General features: G+C 54.1%; 1 protein-coding gene across 3 annotated transcripts; it reads right to left on the bottom strand.

Annotated features, from left to right (window-relative positions):
* Nucleotides 1-36: 36 nt before the first annotated feature.
* Nucleotides 37-25,446, bottom strand: SLC29A4 (solute carrier family 29 member 4). 3 transcript variants are annotated; one of them, XM_075899655.2, is made up of 12 exons: nucleotides 25,314-25,446; nucleotides 18,041-18,213; nucleotides 15,717-15,848; nucleotides 13,841-13,954; nucleotides 12,886-13,014; nucleotides 11,145-11,219; nucleotides 9,081-9,346; nucleotides 7,521-7,656; nucleotides 5,679-5,866; nucleotides 4,725-4,965; nucleotides 3,347-3,424; nucleotides 37-735 (listed from the first exon to the last, which is right to left on the bottom strand). In XM_075899655.2, the coding sequence occupies exons 2-12, from the start codon at nucleotides 18,201-18,203 to the stop codon at nucleotides 728-730; spliced, it is 1,530 nt and encodes a 509-aa protein (XP_075755770.2). In that variant the 5' UTR covers nucleotides 18,204-18,213; nucleotides 25,314-25,446; the 3' UTR covers nucleotides 37-727. The 3 variants fall into 3 exon arrangements, with proteins under 3 accessions (XP_075755770.2, XP_075755769.2, XP_075755768.2); XM_075899654.2 differs by lacking the exon at nucleotides 37-735 and adding an exon at nucleotides 23,222-23,416 and having other exon boundaries at nucleotides 790-3,424; nucleotides 25,314-25,436; XM_075899653.2 differs by lacking the exon at nucleotides 37-735 and having other exon boundaries at nucleotides 790-3,424.
* Nucleotides 25,447-27,912: the final 2,466 nt, after the last annotated feature.

Raw genomic sequence — 27,912 nt, 5'->3', positions numbered from 1 at the left:
CACGGATGCTTTTCCGCAAAAAGTGCTTTTGCGGAAAAGCGTCCGTGCCAATCTAGACGCTCTTTTCCGCAAATGCTTTTAACGGAAAACTTTTCCGTTAAAAGCATTTCCGGAAAATCATGCCAGTCTAGACGTAGCCCAGGTGTAGACATACTCTGAAAGCCCATCTGCAAGTGCAGCCTGTGACCGCCCTTGCATTGTAAGGACAGCTCCGTGCTATGATTTTTTGGCTGTTTAATGATTAGTTTCACTGCCGGTGACTTCACTGCCAGCAACTGGCAGGGTACCTCAGGTGAAGGTAGAGACACCTTAGGAAAAAAATCTATTGATTTCCCCCATGAATAGCTCATACAGTTGCTGCTCTGTACTTTAATAAAAAGGACCGATGACCGCCTATAAATATATTTAAAATATTACAAAATGAGCTACATTCATAAGTAAAATGTATGACATAAGCAACTACTGTGTGTGTGTGTGTGTGTGTGTGTGTGTTTCAATCTTTGTCTGTTATGCACTTTACGATCTAGTCCAAAGATTATAAACTGGCCCGTGTGTCACCTTCTCTCTACGTTATACATTATTGTCTTTGTGGCTCTGCGCACTATATTATCATCAATCGGAGAAAAGAAATCAGTGGAACACAGTATGGTCTTGCTGGACTCCGAGATGTGTTATTGAAAGAGATGGGGCACAGCTGCAGTACCATTGAGCGTTCAAAATTCATGGATCAGGCTCCTGAAAATCATGAGAAAGGTTTAAAAAAATCATAAGTATTTTTAAACAATATAATAAAATGTGGGTTTTTTTATTTGCCGTCTGGATTTTAGGCTCAGGTTTTCAGGCTTGGCACTACAACCAGGAGGGCTAAAAACTCATATTGTTTGAATGAAAGTTGATGTTTATAACTCCAGCTGCTGGGGCTTTATAGAAAACACCAACTATGGGAGCTTTGCAAGAGTATGCAACCTTGGAGCTGCACCATACAAGGACACAAACATACACATATTTCAAGTCACCTTAATCGCTTATGCAGGCTTGAAGCAAGCCTTCGTTGTGGCACATCCTCTGAGCCTTTCTCCAGGGCACTGAACGCTCAATGGAGAGGCAGCTCTAGTCATTGGGATGGTCTTTTATGGGGGGGTGTCAAAAGTGGGAGTAGGAGGCATAGTCCCTGCATGAGGTCTGGGCTCGTTTTGCTGAAGCAACTGCTCCATCCTGCTCTCCAGTGACTGTTCTGTGTCCCACCCCACCACTAATCTTTTGTGCGTGAATTTTCCCCATCCATGTGCAGAATAATTTTATGTGCACCGAGTTTTGTGCAAATGTGCACCACCAGGAGAAACACAAAACCTAGCTGTGGGTGCTCTGCTAATCTGCTGGGCGGCGTTTGAATCTCTCTTGAGTGGCCCTGCCTAGCTTATAGGAAACGCTGCCCCCCCGCCCTTATATCCTTGCACTGTCCCATGGAGCAGGGTAGAATGGCCACTGAGTATGTGCCCTGCTCTAGGGGCGGAATGAAGAGGGGCCCAGAAGAGCTGATCCGTTGGGTGGTTCAGGGTGGTGAGGGGAGGTGCAACTGTGTCACCCCCGGCAGGAGTTTCTAGTACAACATCACATGGGGGAGGCTAGAAAAAGCAGCCCCGGTATTGCGGGAAGGCTCAGTCTGCATCAGTAAACTGCATAACCACCAGTCCCTGTCCAGAGCGGAGTGTGGAGAGGACACTGGGGATTTTACTTGCTTGTCACCCAGCCCTACTACCCCACTCGCTAGTGCAGACCACACCACTTGCAAACTCTACAAGCTGCTAGTGTAGACAAATCCCTGAGGACAGCAGCTCAGGATCAGTTCTCTTGGGAAGGGGCCCAGCCTTACATGTCCAGGCCATGGTAACCTTTGGCCAGTGATTATAATATAACGTGAATAGTGTCTGACTAACGCGGCTCCTCTTGGTCGCCTGAGGCCTTTCCCCCACCTCCTGCTCTCCATCAGTCTCTCTCTCTCTCCTGCCTTCTTCTGCCTGCCCTCTCCCACTGCCCCCTCGCCTTGCAGTCTGCCCGCTGTCCCTTCATTGCCATGGCACGCACACTCAGTCTCGGGTTTACATCTGCCAGGTGCGAGGGGCGTGCGGGGAAGCCGTGCTAGTTGTGAGGCAGCAAGCTGGAGTGGGCCGTGGTACAAACCAGCACCACAACCGAGGCGTGTCCTACGCAGCGGCTGCGTGCAGAGGTCTGACGTCCAAAGGGGCTGGACAGTAGGGCGGTGCTGGGATCTGGGGAGGTGGGATAGGCAATGGGGTAATTTTATGGCTGGGATGTGTTCTGAAGAGTGGAGACCACCACAAAGGCCTCACGCTCTGCATTTGATGGATGGCCAGGTCTGATCCATGGCACAGCAAAACAAATCCTCCCATTCCACCACTCCCAGCCCCTTGCGCTGTGTGCGCACACACTCCCTGACCTCTGTACACCATCAGGAACCTACAGGAGGCTCCTCCCCACTCTACCCTGCGGGGTGAAATGCTCAGGCATGGGGGCAGTAGCTGGGTGACCCTCACTGCTCTGCCCCCCAGGAGCTGGCCTCTCACTTGGAGCTAGGGCATCCTCATGCAGAGAGTCGCCAGAATTCACTCCCCCCTCATACACACACACACCAGTTTTAACTTGTCCCCTGGGAACAGCCCAGCGGCAAGGGGGAGCGGATGGGGATTAACTGCCCCGCCTAGCCACAGAGCTGGCTGGGAAACGCACGGGCTCAGCTTACCGCTGGTTTCGGTGGCGTTACACCAGGCATGTGCCAGACTCACTCACGGGGCCTCCACTTTCTGAACAGTGCGGCCCCGTTAAGGGCCTGGCAGGGGAGGGCTGGACAGAGCTGATGCCAGCCTCAGGGCACTGAGATCGCGCCTGCCAGAGCATGCAGGGAGGAGGCTAAGTCGGGGGGGAGGGGTGTGTGGCCATTTCAGGGCGACACACACTGTTACCCCCAAAATTGGGCACCGTTTCTGAAGCCTGTGAGGACCCACTGCAAGCACCTCCTGGCCCTGCCTGTCGCCAGCTTGCAGGCCTGAGGATGGGCTCCGTCCTTTCAGCCCATTAGGCCAGAGGCCTGGAAAGGGGGGTTATTATTTCAGGGATCGGATTTTGGGGTAGGGTGGGAATGATTACTCAACACAGGGCAGATAATTCCCATTCTCCTCTCCTCCCCAGCCCAACCCGCCTGCGTCCTGCTCCTGCCCCCTACCCCATCCCAGAGCTTCTGCAGCCCCAGCCACAGCGCCCGCTCAGTACCCCGCCGTGAACGAGCTGTTGTAGGTTTCAGTGAGGAAACAGGTACTGTGAGACGTACTGGTGAGGCTATAGGCAAAGTAGGCCACAGCGGAGCCCAGGGTCAATCCGGTCATGTAGGACACAGTCATGGTGTTACCTGGAGAAGGGGAATGGGAAAGAGAGGCCAGGCGGTTAACTGTCGTCTGCCAGACATGTACTGGCTGCTCTAATCAGGGATGCTTCCCGAACAGGGGGCGCTCTTGGGGCCTGCTGGATTTGGGACAGAGGTTACCAGCCCAGCATGGGAGTCATTCCCCTGAAGGTTGGAGCTCTCTGGCTGAACTGGTTCCATCGGAGGGGCGGTGGAGGGGGCAATACGGGTGTGAGGATCATGCTGCCCCGATGGGTAGGGTGGCACTGTTTTGGCCCCCATAGAGCTCCCCTCCTGGCAGCTGCCTCCCGCCTATGCTGAGCCAGATCCCTGACCCTTGCAGGATACAACCAGTGACCGAGTGACCCTCGCTCTCCCTTGGCCCGGTAGCACGGCCACCAGCGCTGGCGCTGGGTTGCCAGCATTGTGCTCTGGAGGCATGTTATGGAAAACCACACTCAGTGCCTGTGCTGCTTGTAAACCAACACGCACGGCAGCCAGCACATCAGTGCCGGAGAGCCAGGCCCCCAGCATCTTCGCATGGCTTGGGGAGGGGACAGCACTCTCCGGCCTGCAGCCCTGAGACGGCTTCTGACCTGGGGGCTATTGCAGTGATTACCAGGAACAGGAGAGGGAAACGACAGGCCTGCTTTCTGCCTGCACCTTCCTCTCCCCTTCCCCCCAGTCTCTCACTGGCTGCGGTAAGAGTCTCCGCACACTGCAGGGAGCTGTGTTATGCGTAACTGGGATAGTCCCTGGCTCTGTGCACACGGCACCTTTTCCCCGTTGGCCTGTCCACACCTACCATATCCCATGGCAATGTCTGCAGCAATGCATCCTGGGTACATCTGGGCCACCTCCCACGCTGCCTCCACTGCTGCTTCCAAGTGCATGTGTAGCAATGCAGCTGCAGCATCAGCAGGGGAAATCTCCCCTCAAGTGCATCCTTGGGAAGTCGGGGATCTTCCTAATCTGGTTATAGTGGCAGGGCCCAGCCCCACAGCATGGAACCTGGGTGCCAATCATGTTACAGGGTCATGAGTAGTGGCCAACCACAGTGCGGACCCGCTTGCTAGCCCTGCGGTGCGTTGCCATGGGTTCGCCCAGCAGCACCTGGGCTACATCTAGACTGGCATGATTTTCCGGAAATGCTTTTAATGGAAAAGTTTTCTGTTAAAAGCATTTTCGGAAAAGAGCGCCTAGATTCGCACGGACGCTTTTCCGCAAACGCACTTTTTGCGGAAAAGCGTCCGTGCAATCTAGACGCGCTTTTCCGGAAATGCTTTTAACATGTGGTTCCTCCTACCTGCCAGTTCCCGCTGCTCCGGGCTCACTTTGCCAGCAGCTAGGATCATGGGCACGCTGCCAAAGTACCCATTGGTGATCCCCATGAGGAGGGAGAAGATGCAAGGCCAAGCGGGGTGGCTGAAGGTGGGTTTCCCATTGGGGTAGACGCACATTATAAAGAGAGGGATGAAGATCACTCGCAGACAGGAGTAGATGAGAAGGTGGGTCCCTCTCCAGTCATAAGGCAGGGCCGCCAGGATCTAAAACACAGAGGGGACGTTGCACTGGAGTGCAAAGCAAAATAACTCCTGGAATACAATCTAGATCAGTGGTTCCCAAACTTCTCGGCATCACGCCCCCTTTTTTGTTTGAGAAACTCTCACGCCTCCCCCCCCCCCAATAGCAGTAAAACTTGTTGAGCAAGAAAAAAAGGAACTGACTGGGGCCGAAAAACAAAAATAGCAGCAAAACTTAGGGGGGAGGATTAACAGGAGGCAGAGGGGGGACTGGGTCGCCTCGCTCCCCCCCTGGAATTTCTTCACGCCCCCCCCCAGGGGGGCACGCCCTCCAGTTTGGGAACCCATTCTAGATCAATAAACAGGCTGTTCGGGGGCCAGCTAGCCTGAGTGGTAATGCCAGAGCCAGACGAGCCCTGGAAACAAACAGGCCTCCACTATGCGATCTCAAGGAAGCCAAACCTAGCCCATCCTCAGTTCCAGCTCAACCCCATTTAGCCCAGACCTTCAGCCCACGCACACACCAACCGCACCCTTCCTAACCAATGGGATCCACAGACAGCTGGGTTTGAACAGGTTGATTTTCTAACAGCAGAGGAGGGCTAACTCCAAGCCCGGCGCAATTGACTCCCAGTTCTCTCGCACAGGGGGCAGCCTGACCCCCAGACTAGACCTGTTAGCCTGCGTCTGGCTCCTCCTCTGCTACCCACTCGCCCCAAGGAAGCCTGCCCCCCTACCTTGCCGACAAAGTCCGAGAGGTTGAAGATGGCCATGATTAAGATGGGGAGCCACTCCCCTAGCGTGCAGTTGCGGATCTCTGACTCCAGCCCAGGAAAGAGGCACAGTGTGATGAAGTAGGTCATGGCTATGGAAAGCATGTAGGCCCAGATCACCCTGGAGACAACGTAGCGATGCAGCATCATGTCTGGAGGAGGACACAACTCATCAGTGTACAACGGAACCCAAGCTCTTCCCCCCCCAGAGCGTGGCACTCAGAGGTGCAGTCAGGCCTGCTGGGGAGGGGAGCGGCGGAACGGGGCCTGGGGCCATTCAAAGAGTCCTGGGGCTGCTATCTCAGAAGAGGTGGCGGCCAGAGCTCCGGACCCTTTCAATCACCACCAGCGTGCCCGGCCACGTGCTCCAGATGGCTCTGAGGGGTGGAGAGCCTGCTCCCGGTGCCCCCCTCTTCCACCCGAGGCCCTGCCCCTTCCAGGAGCATGGAGCCCCCCTACCTTGCCCAGGGCCCACAGAAGCTGTCAGCTTCCCTGGGTGCAGCCCCACCAGCCCTCTTCCCGGGCCATAGGCTCTCACAAAGGCACGGAGCAGGGCTGTGCCGGCAGGGGGCGGTCCCACCATGTGACAGAGAGGAATCCATCCAGAAGTCCAGGTGGGCTCCTGCCCTCCGAAGTCTGCCCGTGGGCAGCTGGAGCACGCCCACCGCCCACGCTAGCAATCCCTTTGCCCTGGCCGGACTCCACGCTCCGGACTGTGGATCAGATTCCGTGCTGGTGCGAACCACAGCAGCAGGACTCAGGGCTGAAATCAGCAGGGTACCTACGCAGGCCCTCTGATTAACATCAGACACCAGAGCTGTATGAATGCGGCCACTGCCCGTGTTCTGTGCCTGCCATCGCTGCCGCTCCGGGAATAGCTAGCTTACAAGAGCTGCGACCTCAGTCTGCCCACCCCCTCGTCTCCCTTTCCCCTGGGAGCTGTCTGCCCTGTAAGCTGGGCACTTGGGCAGCTGCTCAGGAGAGATTCCAATGTTGCCCAGTTGATTAGCAGAGTGCCCACAGCTAGGTTTTTATTTCTCCTGGTGGTGCACATTTGCACATGCCTCAGTGCACATGACAAAATTTATTCTACACGTGGATGGAAAAAAATCCACACATGGCTGGAAAAGATAAGTGGGAACATTGCCTGTGAGGGCAAAAAGGCAAGAGAGACTGCGTGTTATTTTACGTCCAGTGCTTGGCAGAAATATTGCCTCACCCGCCCTGTGATGTGCAACACGGGACGCCATGAGATTACCCTACTTTGGCCTCAAAGTTTCTCTGCCTCCGCAATGTTTGTGTTCCTCCCACCCCAGAGACAGCTGCATTTCAGTGATGCTGCATATATCTAGAGTGAGGAGCATTTGGAGGTAAAAGGTAGATCTAGCTAAGGACATCTATGGCTGCCATCTCAGTGATTTCCAAGTGCCTTGCAGACATTGATGAGCTGGAACCTGTTTACACCCTCTCTCTCTTCTGAGGCACACAGAAAATAAGTGACTTGCCCAAGGTCATGTCAAAATGCAGTGGCAAAGTCGGAGCTGACCCCGGATATCCTAAGCCTTTAGTGAAAGATCATCCATCCTCCTGCAACATTGCGACAGAAATTCTCAAGCCACAGTCGCATTATTAAAAAGTGACCATTCTACTTTAAGCAGCAGCCTCTGAAAGCCCCTGTAAGCGGGAGTGGGACTAGTTGTCCCTGCCAGCTAGAGCAAAAGGCAAGTGCATTCCTTAGCGTGCATGCTACGGAGGGTCTGGCCTGCCTGGCCAGCGAGTCCCTGCAGCTGGACACTGGTGTCCTACCTTGGAAACCAGGCCAACTCCTTTTGATTTTTGGTCGTGGGACATCGAACCTCACGTAGGTGCTGCTGCCAGCCAGATCAGCTTCATTCGCCAGGCTGCCCGGAGGGGAGCCCACCTGCCCACGAGGCCGATTTTCCTGGGGACAGCATAAGAGTAGCGTTAAGCCCTAGGAAAGTGCAGTGAGAGGAGGGGGAAAGACTCAGGGAACGTAGCCAGCTTGATGTAAGGCTGCCTGATACCACTAGGGAGGCCAGAATGGATGAGGTCAGTGGCTCTGATCCACTCCTGCCAGGAAGGGCAGGGGACAAAAGGGGAGGCTAGACTGAGCTATTTATGGACACTACTTCTGCATCTCGCTGCACCAGTGCATCATTAGAGGGCACCCCGCACCTCCTAAAACAGGGGAGCTCGCATTTTTCCATCCCATGCACAACCGCATAAAGCAGGGTATCTTGTCGACCCACCTCCTCTCCCGTGCATGGCTGCAAAATAGGGATGTGAACGGTGAACCAATTAACCGGTAAGCATCGCCTGGTAGGTTACGGTTAACCAGCGGGGGCCCGCCCACCGCAGGCAGGGGGTTGCTTCAGTCCCACAAGGTCCACTGCGGTGGGTAGGGGGGGAAGGGAGCACTCCAGCCCAGCCGGAGCAGCCCCCATCCATGGTGGGCCTGGCCCAGTGCACTACGGGCAGGGGCCCACAGCCTGGCTGGAGCATACCTCCATTTGTGGTGGGCCTGGCCTGGATGTGCTGGGGACAGCCCCCGTCTGTGGCACATCTGGGGTGGAGCAGCCCCTGCTCCCGCCACTGGTTCCCATTTAATCGGTTAACGGTTAAACATAATATTTAACAGGTTAACTAATTAAACGGGATTTTACATCCCTTCTGCATAGCCCACCATCCCCGTGGCAACCGCAGCAATGGTTTGCACTGGACGGTAATGGTAGGAAACTATTAAAGGTCTTTGCAATGTCTCTTAGAGAACGGCACAGCTGCAAGCAAGGAACACGGGCCTGCCTGCAGCGACCCGGCGGGACACCAGAAAGTGCTGAATCCACTACAAGGTGGCAGCCCCTGTCCTACAGTGAACTGAGATGCAGGCCAAGTACCACTCTCATTTACAATCCGCCTCTGAGAGGGGCTGGAGCACAGTGTTTCTAGCCAGCACTCTGCCTGCGAAGCTGAAGGAGCTGCACTGCTAATACTCCTCAGCAGGAACTTACGCGGCAGAGTGACTGGCGTGAGAAGCAAAGCACCTTTCTCCTGCCAAACAGCTGACACCACCGGTTGGAGCGGCTCCCATGGGCCCAGCTGGCTGCTTTCCGGGGTCTGAGGGCCGAAGCCTTGCCCCAGGTTCTAGCTCAATTCTGGGATTCTGTGCCGCAAGGCTGCCTGGAGCAAATCAGTGCCTCTTTGCACCTTGGACAATCCTGCCCATTTCTGTAGGACGCAGCTTTGCCAGCACATCAGTCCCAGCAGCAGGGAGGCCCAGGTCAGAGGCAGGAGAACCCGCGCGGGCCCTGCCCCGCCAGCCCCTGTAGCACAGAAAGGGAGACTTACAAACCGGACGTCCTCCGCCGTGACGTCGTGGTGCACCCTGTATCCGGTGCCGCGGTCTGGCAGCCCTTTGCCCTCAGCAGCACCCTCCCGGGAGCAGGCGGTGTAGTACCGGACGAAATGGGTGTGTTTCACCAGCAGGTGGAGAATGAAGCACATGAGCTCGATGCCGATGGAGATGAAGAAGAAGATGATGGTGTTCTCCTTCTCATCCGACAGGAGCAGCTTGGTGAAGATGCGGCTGAGGGAGATGATCACCCCAGCCGTGCCTGAGCGGAAGAGAGCAAGTCAGATCCGTCAGCCCAGTAGGAGAGGGGATTCTCGGGACTGTGCACAGCTCAAGGGCTTCTCAGTCGTCAGGGCCAGCCGGACCTCCAGAGGCCTCTGAAAAGCGCCTGCACCCCTCAGCCAGTCAATGTGTTTCCCTGAGGAATCAGGAGCTAGCAGTGGGCAGAGCTACAATGCCAGGCTTTTCATGCCACTCTGTGTTAACTGGAAGGGATGGGGCTGACCACAGGGAACTGTTCCTTACCACTGCCCCATGGGAGGGGGGCAGCCTCTCTTTCTGGCCCACGTGCCCACCATAATTACCGTTTTTTCTCTGTCTGGCCTGGGGCCAGCTGGCCACCGATTAATGTAAACACTAGCCAAAGGCCAACCAATTTGCCCATCGGGATATCAATCAAAACAGCAGAGAGAACTCCCCAGCTGTCCTCGGTTAGTGCATCTGCCAATGGTATGTGGTGAGCGCGCCTTCCACCTGCCACTGTGTGCCTGGGCCTACGTGTCTGAGCTCGGCAGGATGTAAAAGCCATGATCCTGGCCAATGGCTGTTTGGCTCTGTCAGGGAAAGACTAAAACCTAGGATGGCCTGCAGCACCTGAGGAGAGAGCAGCATGTCGGAGAGTCAGCAACGAGCCCTCGCAGGCTCCAGAGATGGCTGGGCCGATGGACTCCGGCAATGGGGTGGAGAGGTCTTCTGAAGAAGACTCAGCTAGGAATGAGTGACGGCCTTTGCTATGTCGGGGGCAAGATGGGCTGCAACCTAACTACCCAGGGTCACAGCAGGGACTCCAACTCTAGTCTACATGCTGTACAATGCCCTAGGAAATGAGCAGGCTGTCTGTATGCTGGCCTCCTCTCCGCAGCCCGTGTGGACATACCCCACCTAGCTTCCGTCTAGCTAGCTTTGGTGCTCTGTGCGCTTGTGCAGCCGCTCAGGAGAGATTCTTATGCTGCCCCGCTGCTTAGCAGAGGGCCCACTGCCAGGTGTTTTCTTTCTTCTGGTGGTGCACATGCGCACCTGCCTCGGTGCACACAAAATGTATTCCAGATATGGATGGAAAAGATTAGAGGAAACATCGGGGCCAGCTGCAATGAAGCACAGGCTTCAGCATGGGCATCTCCCCCTCCCTGGAGGAAGTGCCCCAGGTCCCAGTGAGCTTATACAGCCCGCACTGACTTGCAGCCTCGCGGGCTAGCTAGACCCAAGTGAGCGCGGGTGTGTCTGCAGACGCTGCAATCACACCACCGACCGAAGCGCAGCCGCAGCCTGTGGGTGCAACTCGGCGCTGGGCATACTGATAAGGTGGGCTCTGAGCATGGAGGGGTCACATCTCTAAGCAGCAACTTCCCCAAGAACCTAACATGGGGATGGGTGGAGCACTGCACCCAGACTCTGCCTAGGTCTTCACCAGTGAGGGGTGCTCCCAGCTCCTGCAAAGCTGCCCTAGTGAGAGCACGGCTAGTCGCCCCCCACCATGAACCACCTGTGCCCTGCGGGTGTACATGCAGGATGCTGATCCCTAGCACAGTAGCTGGATGAGACCTAGGGATCATGTCTGGGCTCCAAGCACAGATGTGGCCACTGTGCCAAGCTGCGGGGAGGGAGGGGAGGGGTTTCTGACATGTGCCAAGTAATGATTACAGACAGGAGAACAGGCCAGCGAAGGGCACTAGCCGATGTGCCAGCCAGCAGCTGGCTAACGAGCCTATTATCTCATCAGCACTGCGAGCAGCTCTGCCAACCAGCAGGCTTTCCAAATCCAGGATCCCAAAGATACTCACTCTCGCCAGTCATCACCCCCTGGGTGTACCGCTTGGGCAACATCCCGGTGTAGCCGTAGAAACTGGATTGCTGCACTTCAAGAGGGAGGCACATGGAAGAAAGAGAGGAGAAGCGGTATTACTCCCTACCCACAATGCCTCCAGGATCCAGCCCAAATATACGGCCAGGAGTCCTGTCTCCGATGCTTGGCAGAGTCCCTGGAGCGGTTGAACCCGGAGAGGCTGGTGTAGTTTGCTTCTAAAGATCTGACTGAAGAGAGCCCCTTCTTAACGGTAAACCTATGGTAGCCGGTCGGCGTGTTTTCATGAATCAGAGCCGCCTGCTTCACTCGTGCCAACACTAAAAAACCCCAAGAATCCTGGGGAAAGGCGCCAGCTCTGTCCTGGACGCCTCTGGCCAGGCTGACCCCGATGTCTCAATTTTATAGGGACAGTCTTGATATTTGGGGCTTTCTTTTATATAGAGGCCGACTACCCTCCAACCTCGTCACGATTTTTCATCCTTGCTGCCGGGTCGCCCTACCTCTGGCGCAAGAGAGTCCCAGGAACTGAAAGCCAAGATGGGAGCAGGGTGTTGGAGGGGGGTGGGGTGTCAGGGTGCATGCTGTGAAGCATGACGCGAACGACGTGCGGGCCAGAGTGCTAAGCGGCACCATAAAGAAAACAATGCCAAGGCAGTAAACACACCTGGGCGCGCTGCTGCTAATTAGCTGCAGAGGGCTGGGGTTTTACTGGCTGAAAAATGGTCTGTGAATAAAAATAACCCACCTGGGGCAGGCCTTGGGATTACCAAGACCCATGGCCAGCAGCTACATGGCCCCGGAATTTCATTGTCCCAAAGCATTCGGTCGCAAGGGAAAAGGGATTGGTTAGCGCAGCTTTCGGGTTACTAATGTTTTCAAAAGGAACCAAAAACTCAGCAGCTGGAACCGCAAGCCGTGATGGAAAATCACCAGTACGTCGCCTTAGCTCAAAAAGTGACACTTCATAGAGCCCAGAATGGGAGGAGGGACCCCCAGTTTTTTCACCAAACAAGAGCTCAATTTCAATTTGCCTTCTTTCCTCTCCGCCTGGTACTCAGACGCCCCGCCCATCAGCTCTTCCCAACTGAACAAACAAGCCTGCCCGATCAGTCAGCAGGGCAAGGAGCAGCCACAGTGATGCTGATTTACCCCAGCTCAGGATCCGGCCCCTCTGGCTGCAGTTGATGGGGTGGCGCTAGAGATGTATGATGGGGTGGGTGAGTACGGTGCTTGGCATTGGGGGGTTCTGAAAGCCCACCCTGCCCAGGCCATCAGGCAGCACTTTATGCAAATCAGTGTAATTTAATGCAAATAAATGTGCTTTTATGCAAATTGGACTTTTCCTGGTTTTTATTGGCAGGTATGCATGCTGCATCACCTGCTCTAGGTCCCAGGGTGCTCCCAGGGTCTGAGAAGAACAGCTGTGACTGAAAAAATAAGACAACGACTGTGGAGATGGACCAGGGAGAAGGGCTCTCGAGGTTCGGGCAGCAGCAACTACCCCTCAGTGGCAGTGAACTGCTGACCTATGTGGACCCAACAGAAATATCAGGAGGTTTGTTCCTGCTTTTCCCTGCAAGGAAAGAGGATCTTTGGGTGAAGGGGGAGTTTCCCCTTTCCACATATTCCCCTCTCCGTTTTCAAGCAGGCCTCGTGCCCTGCACCAGGTCTCTGCTCCCCCCCCAAACATCGCCCTCCTTGCACCAGACTTCACATACCTGTGCAGCCGAAGGCCACGACCCCTACGGCTATCAGGTTAATGGCGTACGCTTGCCGGCGGGTGAAGAGCTCCAGCCAGACGTCGCAGATGCTGACGAAGAGAAGGGGGCCGAGCGCAAAGAGGTATCCTGCAGCGAACAAGAGGGACACGGGAGTCAGGGGCAGAGAGCAGAGCTGGGAACCCGCCTCTGGGCTGGCTCGGGACAGAGACATGATGAGTCCAGCAGCCTGTGAATCCCAGTGGAACTCCAACGGGCCACCTGTCAGAGCCACTCCCACCGCACGGAGCCGCCGGGGGAAGGAACGTGTCCCTGTACTGAGGTGGGGATGGAGCCACAGAGCAGATGAACAAGGGGGCAGAGAAAACTCCCCGTTTGTTCCCATGAAAGCCAAGGTGGCGTTAGTTATTTAACTCTCTGTGGGTTCCTCATGTTGGATGAGTTTCTAGGCAGCCAGCTGTCTGCCTGAGGGTGTTTCTGGCGTCTGATGGGCCGCGTGGCTGGAAGTCTGGGTGCTTACACTGGATGCTGGGCTAAGTCTACGTGACTGGGTGAGCTGGGGTGTGGGTGAAAGGATTTATGCTTCTACTGCTTTGTACATGACCAGCCTCGAGCGCCCAATTGTCTTCCCCTTGGAAAGTGAGCATGAGGTCACTGCACACCTAAGACACATCTCGTCCTGGCAGATCAGGCAGGGAGGAGAAGAGCCTCTCCAGTACCCTGGAGGGACCAAGGACGGACAATGATCTCAGTGCTTGCAGCCTCTTTCTAGGTCGCTCCGCGGAGAGGTGCTGGAGATGGGAGGAGAGTCCAAGCTTCTGGCAAAGGCCAGCCTGGCAGCTTGCACTGAGGGGACAGGAGAATAGCTCAGGAGATAAGGGGACCCACGACTGCAGAGGTAGGCTTGGATCCTGTCTCGATCCCTGAGGCAGGGGTAGGAAGGGGAGAGACCTACCCACAGAGATCCTGGTGTGCAGACTCAGCAGCTCCACCAGGGCGTTGTTCAAGATGACGGCTACCAAGGCTACCAGGATGTAGGTGAGGCTCATATCAAACACAATGGAGGTCCCTGCAGGAGGAGAGAAGGGCCGAGGATGGTCAGCAACACTCCGAGAGCAGCGCCAGGCTGAGTGTGTTGATTTACCAGGCACAGCAGGGTGCATTCAAGCTGCTGCTGGCAGTGGCTCTGTGCTGGCACCTCTGGGAGCTGAATGTGGGGTCTGGCGGCCATTCTATGCTTTCCCTAGCCCACCTATCTGGTTTATCTGCAGGATGAATGGGGATGAGTGTTTACAGGGCCACTGTCTGGGTAACTCAGCTGTGGCCTCAAAGAACAATGTCAGGGCGGCATTGTTTAGGTGGGGTGGGTTCCCATGTGGCCTAGGGGCTAGGGCACTAGCCTGGGAAGCACAGGGTCATGGGTTCTAGTCCCAGGTCAGGTCTGGTGGGCCAAAATGGCAGCTGGGGCTCTCCAGGAGAGAAGGCTGTAGAATGATAGAGGGCAGTGTGAGGGTCTAGGGAGATGCCAGTGGGGTAGCCATGCATTTTGTATAACTCCCCTTTGCACGCAGGGTACAAACACTCACGGGTGACGCTGCTGTCATGAATCAGGCTGCCCTGGGGAGTTCAGGCGGGCAGACCTCCTGGAGAACATCTAGCACCTGTTAATTATTTGTACCCACAAGATCTGGGAGACCAGGAGAAATCTTGTTTCCGAACCAGAGCCCCTCAGAATACGCAGGCACTCACTTCGGCAGCCCCTGCCTTTTCTAGCACCAGCTTCTAAGGCTCTCCCAGCACTAAACAGATGCGGCTGCGTCTAGACTGACATGATTTTCCGCAAATGCTTTTAATGGAAAAGTTTTTCCATTAAAAGCATTTGCGGAAAAGAGCATCTAGATTGGCCACGGACGCTTTTGTGCAAAAGCACTTTTTGCGGAAAAGCATCCGTGACCAATCTAGACGCGCTTTTGTGCAAGAAAGCCCCGATTGCCATTTTCGCCATCAGGGCTTTTTTGCGCAAAACAGTTTTTAGCTGTCTACACTGGCCCTCTTGCGCAAATACATTTGTGCAAGAGGGCTTTTTCCCGAACGGGAGCAGCAAAGTATTTGCACAAGAACACTGACAATCTTACATTAGTCATCAGTGTTCTTGCGCAAATTCAAGCGACCAGTGTAGACAGCTGGCAAGTTTTTCCGCAAAAGCGGCTGCTTTTGTGGAAACACTTGCCAGTCTAGATGCAGCCATGCGTGTTTGCTAGTGGCATTTAACACCAGGAATCCTGACCGCTGGCTTTCAAAGGTTAAATGTGAATTGGAAATCAGCGGCCTGTCCAGGCTGCTTCCCCTCTGCCTGTCAGACTAGCATTCTGCTGCTAATGAGGACTCTGACTGACAGTTTCCATGTTATGTCCTGGCGTGGTGCAATGAAATCTACAGAGTGGAGCCAGGGACACACTAGGGATGTGAATGGTTAACCAGTTAACCAGGTGATGCTTACCAGTCATGGTTAACCGGCAGGGATAGGAGAAGCACCCCATCCCACCGCAGGAAGGGGGCTACTTCAGCCCCATGGGGCCGCTACAGTTGCAGGGCACTCCAGCCCAGCCAAAGCTGCCAACCCCCCCTGCAGCAGGCCCAGCCGGGTGCACCAGGAGGAGTCCCTGCCCGTGTTGAGGACACCACTCCAGGACAACTGCAATGGGCTGGCCTTCTGCCTGCTCTCATTTAACCGATTAACCGGTTAAGCATAACGTTTAACCGGTTAACTAATTAAACGGGATTTTGCCTCCCTAAGACGCTCCAAACCACCATCGCCAGGAACGACCCACCTGGATATTTATGATGCAAATAGTCCACATCTGTGATGAAGCTGTTGTACGGCAGGAGAAATCCAACCCCAGCAAGCAGCATGGCAAAGTAAATCCCATGGTATCGGTCCTGGGGCTCGGGGTCTTCAGAGGCTACACCCCAAAATAAGACAGAGCAGGTGATGGTGATGCCAATGTGCCCATTAGAGCCCAACACAGAATCCTACAGCCAGGCTGAGAAATGCATCGAGAGGCTGAGATGAGGAACAGACTGTTCCAGTGCCAGTGTGCAAGAGATACACACTCACAGCCGGTTGCCAGGCCACGACAGGACTTACGACCACCCCAAGTAGCAGCACAAGCTGGGAGGTGAAGCGTCAGAGAAATGACAGACTGTATCTTGCAGCCTCTGTAAAGAATCCCCTTTCTATTCACTGCAACTGAGACACTGCAGGGCCATTATTCTACGCGCTCGCCTGTGCAGAAATGACCAGTGGCCTAGCTAGTCTGGGATCCGGTCTCTAACAGTGGCCAGCACTGCTTCAGAGGGGGGGCAAGAAACCCACATGTTGGACAACTCTGTAGCGCCAGCCAATGGGGAAAATAGCCTCCTAAAGACACTTGTCCATATGGATCTGTATGCACGTGCCCCTGTTCACCTACCTATAGTTTCCAGCCTAGGGCTATTTCCATGCCGGGAGCAAGGAGTGAGGTTTCTCTATTGCAGAATGAAATGGTCCCTGAGTGTACTAGGATAAGCAGCTGCTTTTGCGGAAAAACTTGCCAGCTGTCTACACTGGCCACTTGAATTTCCGTAAGAACACTGACGATCTCATGTAAGATTGTCAGTGTTCTTGAGGAAATACTATGCTGCTCCCGTTTGGACAAAAGCCCTCTTGCGCAAATGCTTTTATGCAAGAGGGCCAGTGTAGACAACGCGTTATTGTTTTGCGCAAAAAAGCCCCGATGGTGAAAATGGCGATCGGGGCTTTCTTGCGCAAAACCGCGTCTAGATTGGCACATACGCTTTTCCGCAAAAAATGTTTTTGCGAAAAAGCGTCAGTGCCAATCTAGACGCTCTTTTCCGCAAATGCTTTTAATGGAAAACTTTTCCGTTAAAAGCGTTTGCGGAAAATCATGCCAGTGTAGATGTAGCCTGGAGGTATAAGAATACCAGGTCTTTGATGTGCAATGCACTGAGGTAATCTGGTGTGAAACGGGCCCACTCCAACCAATGTATGTACAGAGAGGGACAGGCAGAGGTACGACTCTCTGAAAAATATGCAGACCTAAGGCCAGATCCTCAGTGGGTGCAACTGCAATGAGCCGCAGTGGAGGTAATGAAGGATCTGTCCCAGAGCTGGCACTTGCTCAAGTGACACAGCCTGTGAGAGGTTTGTAGTAGACTCTCGTATAAGATCTGCTTGGCCAGGAGAGCGATTGCTCACTAATTGCTTTCCTGTCATCTGGGAACATACTGCACTTGCAACGTGTTGGAGTCTGCACTGCTAAAATACTGGGGCTCTGCACAGGGAAGTGGCAAATAGTGTCCCTTTCTTTCACACACACACACACGCACACGCACGCACACGCACGCACACGCACCACCCCCCCCCCGCCCTGGCACAATACAGAGTAGGGATGTAATGGTGTAGTCGATTAACCAATATGCAAAAGCTTATCGGTTAATGGTACAGACTACGTGCATTCCTCCCCAGTACATTTTTAGCAGACCAGCCAGCAGCCTGGTTCACTTGCTGTTTGTGCTCAGGGGTTCCACGGACAGCAGGCCCTTCTCACAGTAGTTAGGCCTAAGGACTGGGCTGAATGACTCTTGTAAAATAAGAACCAGCCCCAGACGCTGTCCAAGATTTGAACCAAATCTTCTGGCGGCTTGGGAAAAGTTCCCTGAACATATCGTCGTTATTTCCACCCCCTCCCGTGGCCTCTGCATTCCCTGGTCTCCTTTGGGCCTGAAGCAACCCCACAGCAAGGTAATGGCTGCGCGTGGAGCATGTCTGACGCAACTAGAAGATCTGGCAAGAAATCTCGCCCTGGGAGCTCTCCCGACCCAAGGAGTCAGGAAAACTGAACACACGGCCAAAGTCTGGGGGCCTCTCCCAGGTGAAAGGAACCCAGGCACAGCAGGGTTTGCCAGGTGCTAAGTGACACACAGAGCGTGAGGCTGGTTGGCCTACTGTGTGCTATGACGATGCTCTCTCCTCCCACTCCTCTCCTTGCATCGACAGGTGTCTTACATGTCTGTCGCTGCCGTTGCTAGGTGCCCCCCATAGCCCTTCCCCCTCACTCCCTCTTTGCAAGCCAGGAGACGTGCCAAGCCTTACCTGGCTCCATAAAGGTGAGAACTCCCTTGGCCTGGTTCCCTTTTGCCTGCAGCTCCTCCTCCTCCAGCTGGTAGCTGTCAAAGCTGAAGCTCATCACCACGTTCCCCTCAGGGGTCACCATGGGGCTGATGTCCTTGAAGTGCTCGTCTCCCACTGAGCCCATGGTGGCTGATCTAAAGCAAGAGAGGGCAACATCACACCATCAGCTCAGCCCTACCACAGTCCCGGATGGGCTCTGGGTCTGAGAACCAAGCACTCGTGAGCAGCTTTTTAACAGTGACAGCCTGGGGCTCCGGGGAAATGGATCCCTCCATGGCCACAGAAGCCAGAGAAACTCTGCTAAGAACCAGGATCCCATAGATCCCAGCATGGTGCCGGAGCCTTTGCAGCTCACTGACAGCCAGAGCTTCTGCATAATTTCTCACAGCAGCTCATGCCAGCAGGAAGTCGGGACCCAGAGGAGATCCTTGGATGTGCAGCGTTTCATTTTCATCGATCGTCAAAGAAATGGTCTTTAGTGAGCAAGGAACTGGACCATTTTAACTAGTCACATGCATCTCATTTGCCGGTGTCTGTGACTGACCAGGCACCTGAGTGTTCTATGTGTGGGGATGGATGGCTAGGAACATTTCCTGACCCACCAAGTACCATTCCTAGTCTCTCGGCTGTATGCCCGATAGCACTGCCCAGGGGAAAATTATCTTCACCAGCCAGACCCGGAGCAATGCTCCCAACAGCTGGCACTGGAGAGGATGGTATTCCGAGTGGACCAAATCCTGAGAGTCTTATTCAAGCAAAAACCCACTGAAGCTAAGGGGCCCGACCCACTGCAGTCGATGGGAGCTGGAGACACTCAGCAACTCAGAGGTTTGGCCTGATGGAAGTTAGGAGCGAGTCAAACAAGGCTCTGGAGATCTGGCCCAAAGGGAGACTGACGTTGCCAATGATCCTACACACAAGCTAAGGGGCCCTGGCACATGTGCAGATTGGAGATTGAGGACTGGCCTCAGCCCTCGGGTTATTTTGTTGCAGGGCCACAAGGAAGTGAAGTGGCCCCTTCGCTCCCAGTTGCCTCTTCATGCACAGCCTGGAGACCTAGCTCCGGGATGGCTGTTTCTACAGAGACCTTTAGGCCTGCCCCCATGCAGCCTTGCATTCTTTGTGTAATGCCCCTGGGCAGAACCGAACCTGGGACTTCGGGAGCTTAGACTACTTGAGCTAAAAGCTCCCTGTTAAGGCTGTAGAATAGACTCATTATTCTGTCTGGAAGAGGTCTAGGTGCCACTCAATGGGACAGTGAATCACACCCAGAAATACATTTGCACCAGTGCAGTCTTTCTACAGACGCTCCTGAAAGGGGACTCCATTACAGGGTGCATGTCAGCATCTCGTGTGGTGCACCAAAGTGAGCCCCCCTCCCGCTGACCCCCTTCCTCCTGCAGCTCTGGGTTCGGTCCCGGCTGCAGGACATATCCTTGCTCCCTAGGTCTAGTTGCTGCCTCGTCCGTCTCAATAGCCCCCACTGCTCTGGCAGCCAGCGCAAGAGCAGACAGGAGCTTTGGGCTGGGTATCTAGAGAGCTCATTGCAAGCGTCGAGGGGTGGGGCTAAGGAAAGTCCCCGCACCTGACAAACTGGCACCAGAGGGCTGCTGCCACTCGGCAGGACTTTCACACTGACAACCAGGGGGGTTTCTCTCTGAGGTTTGCTTTGGGGCTGGGGCTTTAATACTGTCCCTGCATTTGTGCTCTGCAGCCTCCTATCACATGCTTCAGTTTCAACAAATACACCTGAGCACTTGTTTTTTTACCCGCCGTTCTGCCAGGAACAAACAATAATAAAAAGCTCAACTCAGGGGCCTGAACAGGCCAACCGGGGTGGCTTTGGCTCTAGACCAGGCAGTCAGCAGGGTGAAAGAGGACTAGGGACTGGCCACAAGATGGCGTCGCTGACTGATTAACGATTAACGACGGAGAAAGCAGTACCTGGGGAGAGGCAATGCTGTCAGTGCTGCACTCATTGGTTAATCCTCACCGTTACATGCACCCCCAACCTGCTGCTTCCATATCAGAGGAAGCGGGGGAAGGGGAACAGGGAGACGCTGGTGCTCGCAGGGAGCCAGCTTTTAATCAGGCTTCCACCTGCCCCCTGCATGTAAACGTAACCGCTGAAAATTTCAGCAGGTACACGTGTACAAAAATAAATGTATTTTAACATCCCTAGTCTGTGGTTAGAGCAGCGAGCAGGGGTCTATTCTTGGCTTGGTTGCGACTCGGTCTATATGCCCTTGGCAGAGCAGTTTAGCCTCTGTGCCTCAGTTTACCTTTCATGTAACATGAAGTGAATACCTTGTCCTGCTTTAGAAAATATCTATAAAGGCATTTGAGAGCCGCATCTCAAGACAAAGGGCAAACTCTTGTCACAAACCGGTGGCCTTCCTACGACCTTTTGCCTGACTCGGTTGTCTGTATTTAAAAATCAACAAATAGTCTAGCAGCACCTCAAAGACTAACAAAATATGTAGATGGGCACCACCCATGTGACCAAGGAACATTTCACTGCAGGGAGACACAGCAGTTCTCCAGGTCTGATTGCAGAGGCCTTACTCCTGCAGCTGAAGGAGGCTCCCTGCTAGCTGTTAGCCGCATGAAAAAGTTCTGGTAAGAGTTGGAGATTGCCACTCCCTTCAATAGACAGCAGGTCTTTGTCTACACTCGCGGCTTCTTGCGCCAGAAACATGCAAATGAGGCTAAGCGTGGAATATCGCCGAGCCTCATTTGCATACCTAATGAGCCGCCATTTTTACAGAAGAGGCTCTTGCACCAGAAGGAGCTGTCTACTCTGCCCCTTCTTGCGCAGCAAAAACCCTCTTGCGCAATGCTGTTACGCCGATTACTTTCCAGGAAGAATGGCATTGCGCAAGAGGGTTTTTCTTGCGCAAGAAGGGGCAGTGTAGACAGCTCCTTCTGGCGCAAGAGCCTCTTCTGCAAAAATGGCGGCTCATTAGGTATGCAAATGAGGCTCGGCGACACTCCACGCTTAGCCTCATTTGCATATTTCTGGCGCAAGAAGCCATGAGTGTAGACATAGCCCAGAGAGCAGGTTGGAAGGCTGGTGTGTTATATACTGCGCATGCCCCAGTGGGACATGATATGGAGCACTAGTTCCTTCACACTGTCAAGGAGCTCTGTCATCAATGAGACGATAACTTGAGGCTGCTGAACTCTCAAGACATCTCCCCCCTACCATGGCTCTGGCTGGTATTCCGGATTCCTGCAGCAAGCATGGGTGCGAATCTGGGCTTTTCAGTAGGTGATCCCCAAGAAAATGGCTTTGCAGGGAGACCCAGATTGACTTGAACTGGCCATAGCTCCACCATTCCCAGGGCTGTAATTTCCAACCCAAAATGGAGGCTCCAAACCCCAAACCTGTGAGCCCGAGAGCAGCAGGAACTGATCCTTACTGCCACGAGGGGCCACTTACAAAGAACCTCTTTAAATATAACTGGGGCTGCATCACAGGGACCTAGCTCTACTTCAACGTCAGTGTTTCTCAAAGTGGTCCACAGACCCACTCTGAGAAATCTGCTACCAGGCTGCTCCACTTTGTTTACTTACCGGCTCCGCAGCCACAGAGCATCACGGTTCCCATTGGCTGCCATTTGCCGCCAAGAGAAGCTGCGGGAAGCAGTGACCCAGGTCACCTTTGGCTGCAAATGGCAAACCGCAACACTGCGGAGCCAGTGAGTAAACAAACCATAGTGGAGCCACAAACCACTTTGAGAAACACTCCTCCGGGTGGCGCTCTCACCCACTCCAGCCAGGAATATGAATCCTGGCATTGGGAGTTTGTTGGGTTTGAATTGTTTTCTGTTGTGGTGAGCAGCATGTGTGTGACTACCACAATGAGTGATGGCTCTGTAGAGGGAAAAATCTGCCTGCATGCCTGGAAATCCCCAAAGGATTCCAAATCTCTGACCTTACTCCAAGAAGCTTTGCAGTTTGCAAAACTCCCAAAAGTCTCTTGTGAAATCAGACAGAGACAGCATCTATCTTGAATATTAATGCAGCCACAGCTCATGTTGGTAGGCCCTCCATGAACAGTCCTTTGCATGGTCAAAATCCTTTTAGATGATTCCCTTCTTCATTTCATTTCAAACACCATCAAAAGAGCAAAAGGTAGACCTTTTTGTATAGTGGTGTATGCTGTGCATGTCTCTAATTGGTCACTAGATGTCAGCGGTGCTCCACCCAAACACAAGGCTAGGTACACTCATCTGGGGGGAATAAAATGCTCCTAAAACCAGAAGCATGGAGGGAGGGGGATTCAATTTCAGTCAGCTCCTATCTCATTATGCAATGTGATGTTTACTAGGATATAAAGGTTTACATGGAGTCTTAGCCATGTTAAGCTGACCAGCCACATATTGGATAAACAGGGATAGAAACATAATGCCTTAATTAATTAGGTTGCAGAGCCAGTGTCACACAACCTAATGAAAGTTATATTGACCACTCAGGAGCTAGTCCTTCCAAACACTGATGGCTTCTTTGGCTTCCTTGAGCCATAAATATATGTATTTATTCCGGGAACCTGCCACAGTGTCCTCTGAATCTGTGTGACAGGCCAGTCGGCATTTCTGTCTAATTCACTGTCTCGGCTTCTGATATTTGTCATATTGTTTTTTCAGAGAGTAAAAGTCAAAGTAGCAACAGCAAGACCCTGGGGTGGGGAGCCTATATTCCAGCCACAATCTAAGGGAACTGCCGTCTCCAGCAAGCAGTGCAACAAGAACAAACAGGTAAATGACGCAAAGCAACTGCAACCCAAAATTGATCCAAACTGAGCATCCTCATCATGGGCTTGGAATTTTTTGCCTACATTTCTATTGAATGGAAAGAGGTGAGAGTAAAAATCTAGCTACCTGCAGCAGTTAAATGCAGGCCTCATGAATTAGATGAGGCTTGTGATGTGAGGTTGTGGTGGGCAATATACGGTGACCTTGGAGTGTCACATTTTGAAGAAAATGAAATTACAACAGAAAAATAAGGCTATGTCACTCCTGGTCTGTTTCACAGATCATTTCTTTATGTAGGCTCCACTCCATTTTAAAGGTGTGATAAAAGAGTTGTGGACTCTATCTGCTAGGAATCTGTGTATACAACTGCGTGTATAATTAGCACCTTTGTGTCTACTGTCAGGTCCGTGCTTTCTTATTCTCCATGTGAGCTGCGAGACGATCCAACAACGAACAAAGTTTTGACGGCCTCAGACAGGAGTGAGAATGAATACAGATCCTCCCGGTATTATTTTTCGTTGAGAAAAGCCACGCTTCATTAACCTTTTGTTAACACCCTTCAGCAGAGTCATGAAAGCAGCTAAAATTATTAAAAACAAACACAGCAAAAACCACTTACCGAACACCAGAGGCTAAAAGAAACAAATCAGATAAGCGCAGAGAGGAAATGGTCTCCAGACCCATTGTAAAGCCTGTTGTGTGTGGGCTTTTTTTAACAGAAAACCGGTTTGGAGAATAAGTCTATTATAAAAGCCTCTTATCACAATACACATTTCTTACTGATTATACTAGACCAATAAAGCTGAGATGCGTGGACAGTACACAGTGCAGGAAGGAACCGTTGCTGGCCTGCCATCAATGCGATTTCTTAATAACATCGGGCCTGGTTCTCCACGCACAGCGGGTGTATATCCATTAAGACCAGTGCAGTTACTCCTCACTTACACCAGTCAGCAGGAGGAGAAATGGGGCTTACTGCCTCTTGGTCTAGGGATGTCCAGGGCCCCTTTCTCTGACTCAGAACTGAGAGGAGGGGAGGGCTGAATCCATTCAGATCAATCTGATCAATCAGATTTTTTGCTTTTTAAAAATATTTCCAGCAGCAAAAATATAGTCAAGCCTGGGCTGGCTGGGTGTGGGCAGGGGCTCGCCTGGGGGAGGTCATGCTCCCTCCGCTCTGCCAGGATGTATTCCTGTATTACTAGAACCAGTCTGGATTGTCCAAACCCAGCCCTGGGCTCCCCCACAATGGCTGATGCTCTCGGTGCCCAAAGCAACTTCTTGCCGCTCTAGCTCCTTCCCCCTCTTCCCTCCCCCGGCCCAGCCAAGGTGGGCGAGGGGCGAGAACAGCGCAGCTGGAAGGGAGCTAAACGCTGCGGCTGGCTCCGTCCTCTCCCCTCCTGCGGCGGAGCCAGGGGGCGGCCAGATGCCCCAGCCGGCCGCCTCTCACGCCGTCAATAGCAACAAGGCACCGGCACCTGCTGGGCTGGTTCCCACCTTCCCGCATCCACCCGCGCCATGCCACGAGCCGGGATCCAGGCTGCCTCGGTGCAGGGCGGGCGGCCCCGGCCTGATGCCCCGCCGGGGGGCGCTGCCGGAGGCAGGGACGGGGAAAGCCCTGGCTAGATGACAGATGGGGGATCCCGCAGCGATCGAACAGCCCCCCCGGGGTATTTCTGGGGGATGCCGCCAGGCGGGGCAGAGCCCGGGGTGCAGCTGGGGCGGAAGGGGGGGTAGTGGCCGGGCCCCCCCAATCTCAGGCGGGGCAGAGCCCGGGGTGCAGCTGGGGCGGAAGGGGGGGGTAGTGGCCGGGCCCCCCAATCTCAGGCGGGGCAGAGCCCGGGGTGCAGCTGGGGCGGATGGGGGGGTAGTGGCCGGGCCCCCCAATCTCAGGCGGGGCAGAGCCCGGGATGCAGCTGGGGCGGATGGGGGGGTAGTGGCCGGGCCCCCCCAATCTCAGGCGGGGCAGAGCCCGGGGTGCAGCTGGGGCGGAAGGGGGGGTAGTGGCCGGGCCCCCCCAATCTCAGGCGGGGCAGAGCCCGGGGTGCAGCTGGGGCGGAAGGGGGGTAGTGGCCGGGGCCCCCCAATCTCAGGCGGGGCAGAGCCCGGGGTGCAGCTGGGGTGGAAGGGGGGGTAGTGGCCGGGCCCCCCCAATCTCAGGCGGGGCAGAGCCCGGGGTGCAGCTGGGGCGGATGGGGGGGTAGTGGCCGGACCCCCCCAATCTCAGGCGGGGCAGAGCCCGGGGTGCAGCTGGGGCGGAAGGGGGGGTAGTGGCCGGGCCCCCCCAATCTCAGGCGGGGCAGAGCCCGGGGTGCAGCTGGGGCGGAAGGGGGGGTAGTGGCCGGGCCCCCCCCAATCTCAGGCGGGGCTTTGCCAAGTGCAACCCGCGCGGTTTGGGGGTCTCCCCCCTCTGCCGCCGCCGGGCCGGGCTCCTGCCATGCCCAACAGGTTCGCCCCGCGCCCCCCTCCCGCCCTACCTCTGGCCGGCCGGCTCCGCCGCCGCTTCAGCGCTCCTGCCCGGCCGCCGCCAGCCATCGCCCGGCCGCCGGCTCCATGCAGCCTCCGCCGGCTCCGCGCCGGCCGCTGCCTGGAGGAGCCGCTGCGGGGAGGCGGAGAGCGTGTGCGCGATGGCACAGCTCCCCCCAGCTCCCGCCTTCCGCCGCTCCGCCCGCCCAGCCCCGCAAGAGCGGGGGGCTGCCGCCTCCCCCCCGCCCCGGGTCACCCTCTGCGCCCCGCCAGGCCCGGGCGGGAAGGGCCCCGCTGCGCCCTCCGCGCGATGGAGCCAGGCAGAAGGGGCGCAGCTCCAAGGGGCAGCCAGGCGCACAGGGCCTGCTAGCCATTGAGGAGTGGCTGCTTCCCCCCAGGCCTGGGAGCCAGCCGAGGCATGGGGCTGGGGGCCGCTGCGCTGCTGGAGGCACTGGCTGGCAGACTGCACAGGGCAATGGGTCTTGTGGTTACCAGAGGCGCTGTGGGGCTTTCCCACCCCCCTTCTCAAAAACCACCAGGGTTTGCTGCCCAGGAACTGCCCTTGCCTGGGGCTGGATAGGCAGGTGGGCAGCTGAGACTTTCTTCTGACCTCCTCCCGCCCCCACCTCCTTGGTCTGTTTGGTCCCTTCTGTCCCACACCCAGGTTGGCAGCTCTACAGGGCTTTGTTACGTCTTTGTACAGCACCTTGCTGTAGGGCCATGGACCTCAATCGGAAGGATTTTAATGCTGACAAATGCAAAGTAACACATATGGGAAAACATAACCCCAGCTATGAGTTTAAAATGATGGGGACTACATTAGCTATTACTGCTCAAGAGAGAGATTTGGGAGTCATTGTGGATAGTTCTCTGAAAACATCCACTCAATGTGGAGCAGCAGTCCAAAAAGAATGTTAGGAATCATTAAGAAAGGGATAGAGAATAAGAGACTATCTTATTGCTGCTATATAAATCCATGGAACGCCTGCATCTTGAATACTATGTGCAGATGTGGTCACCTCATCTCAAAAAAGATGTCCTGGCTTTGGAAAAAGTTCAGAAAAGGGCAGCAAAAATGATGAGGGGTTTGGAATAGCTGCCAGATAAGGAGAAATTAATAAAACTGAGACTTTCAGTTTAGAAAAGAGGAGACGGGGGGATATGATAAAGGCCTATAAAATCATGACTGGTGTTAAGAAAATAAATAAGGAAAAGTTATTTACTTGTTCCCATAACACAAGAAGTAGGGGTCAAAAATTAAATTAATAGGTAGCAGGTTTAAAACCAACCAAAGTATTTCTTCACAGAATGTATAGTCAACCTGTGGAACTCCTTGCCAGAGGATGGTGTAAAGACCAGGACTTTAACAAGGTTCAAAAAAGAACTAGATGAATACATGGAGGATAGGTCCAGCAATGGCTGTTAGTCAGGATGGGCAGGAATAGTGTTCCTAGCCTCTGTTTGTCAAAAGCTAGGAATGGATGATCACATGACAATTACCTGTTCTATTAATTCCTTCTGGGGCACCTGTCATGGGCCACTGTCAAAGTCAGGACACTGGGCTAGATAGACCTTTGGTCTGACCCAGTATGGCTGTTCTTGTGTTCTTACGCCCCACACATAATCATAATATTAAGAGGCAGGCTAATGGGGGTGGTCACATTCTGCCTACCTAGAATTCCCCATTGTTTCTATTGCAGCCAGGATTCTTCTTCACTGATGGACCACAGTGTTGCTGTGCATGGTTAAATAGCTGCTGTGTCTCACCCCAGAGGTGGTTGCATTCCAGAAAGAACTGATACATGTGTACACTAAACCAAGCCCTGTGGAAGGAAACACGAGGGCTGTGTCTAGACTGGCCAGTTTTTCCGGAAAATCAGCCGCTTTTCCGGAAAAACTTGCCAGCTGTCTACACTGGCCGCTTGAATTTCTGCAAAAGCACTGACTTCCTACTGTAAGAAATCAGTGTTTTTTGCGGAAATACTATGCTGCTCCCGTTCGGGCAAAAGTCCCTTTTGCGCAAAAGGGCCGGTGTAGACAGCTCAGATTTGTTTTCCGCAAAAAAGCCCCGATCGCAAAAATGTCAATCGGGGCTTTTTTGCGCAAAAGCGCGTCTAGATTGGCAGGGACGCTTTTCGGCAAAAAGTGCTTTTGCGGAAAAGCGTCTGTGCCAATCTAGATGCTCTTTTCCGCAAATGCTTTTAACAGAAAACTTTTCCGTTAAAAGCATTTCCGGAAAATCATGCCAGTCTAGACACAGCCACTCTGTATTACCATCATTAATAAATATAATGCCAACCCTCAACCTTCTTGTGGACTGTTTGCGAGCAACAATACAATGAGTGGGATTTGCTGATGCCTCAGGTCCACAGTGAGGCTTAAGGCTGAAGGCTGAGTGACACCAAGCACCCAAGCTGCATGGGTACCTGCTTCAGGGTGTTAATGTTACTCCTATGTTAGTAAACAAGATCTTGACTTGCACGGGAGTGGGCCAGTGAGACACTTGGCTTGATTTTCCACTGCCTTTCAAAGCGCTTCCTAAGCAGAATGGCAGCATTTTCCACTAAGTGCACTTTGCACAGGTGTGAATGACTGACTGCGAGGAATCGG

The sequence above is a fragment of the Pelodiscus sinensis genome, chromosome 15 (genome assembly GCF_052426305.1).
Source record: "Pelodiscus sinensis isolate ZL-2025 chromosome 15, ASM5242630v1, whole genome shotgun sequence".
NCBI classification, from domain to species: Eukaryota; Metazoa; Chordata; order Testudines; family Trionychidae; genus Pelodiscus; species Pelodiscus sinensis.
Note: the sequence above shows the minus strand (reverse complement) of the source record. Positions and strands in the feature narration are given on the sequence as shown.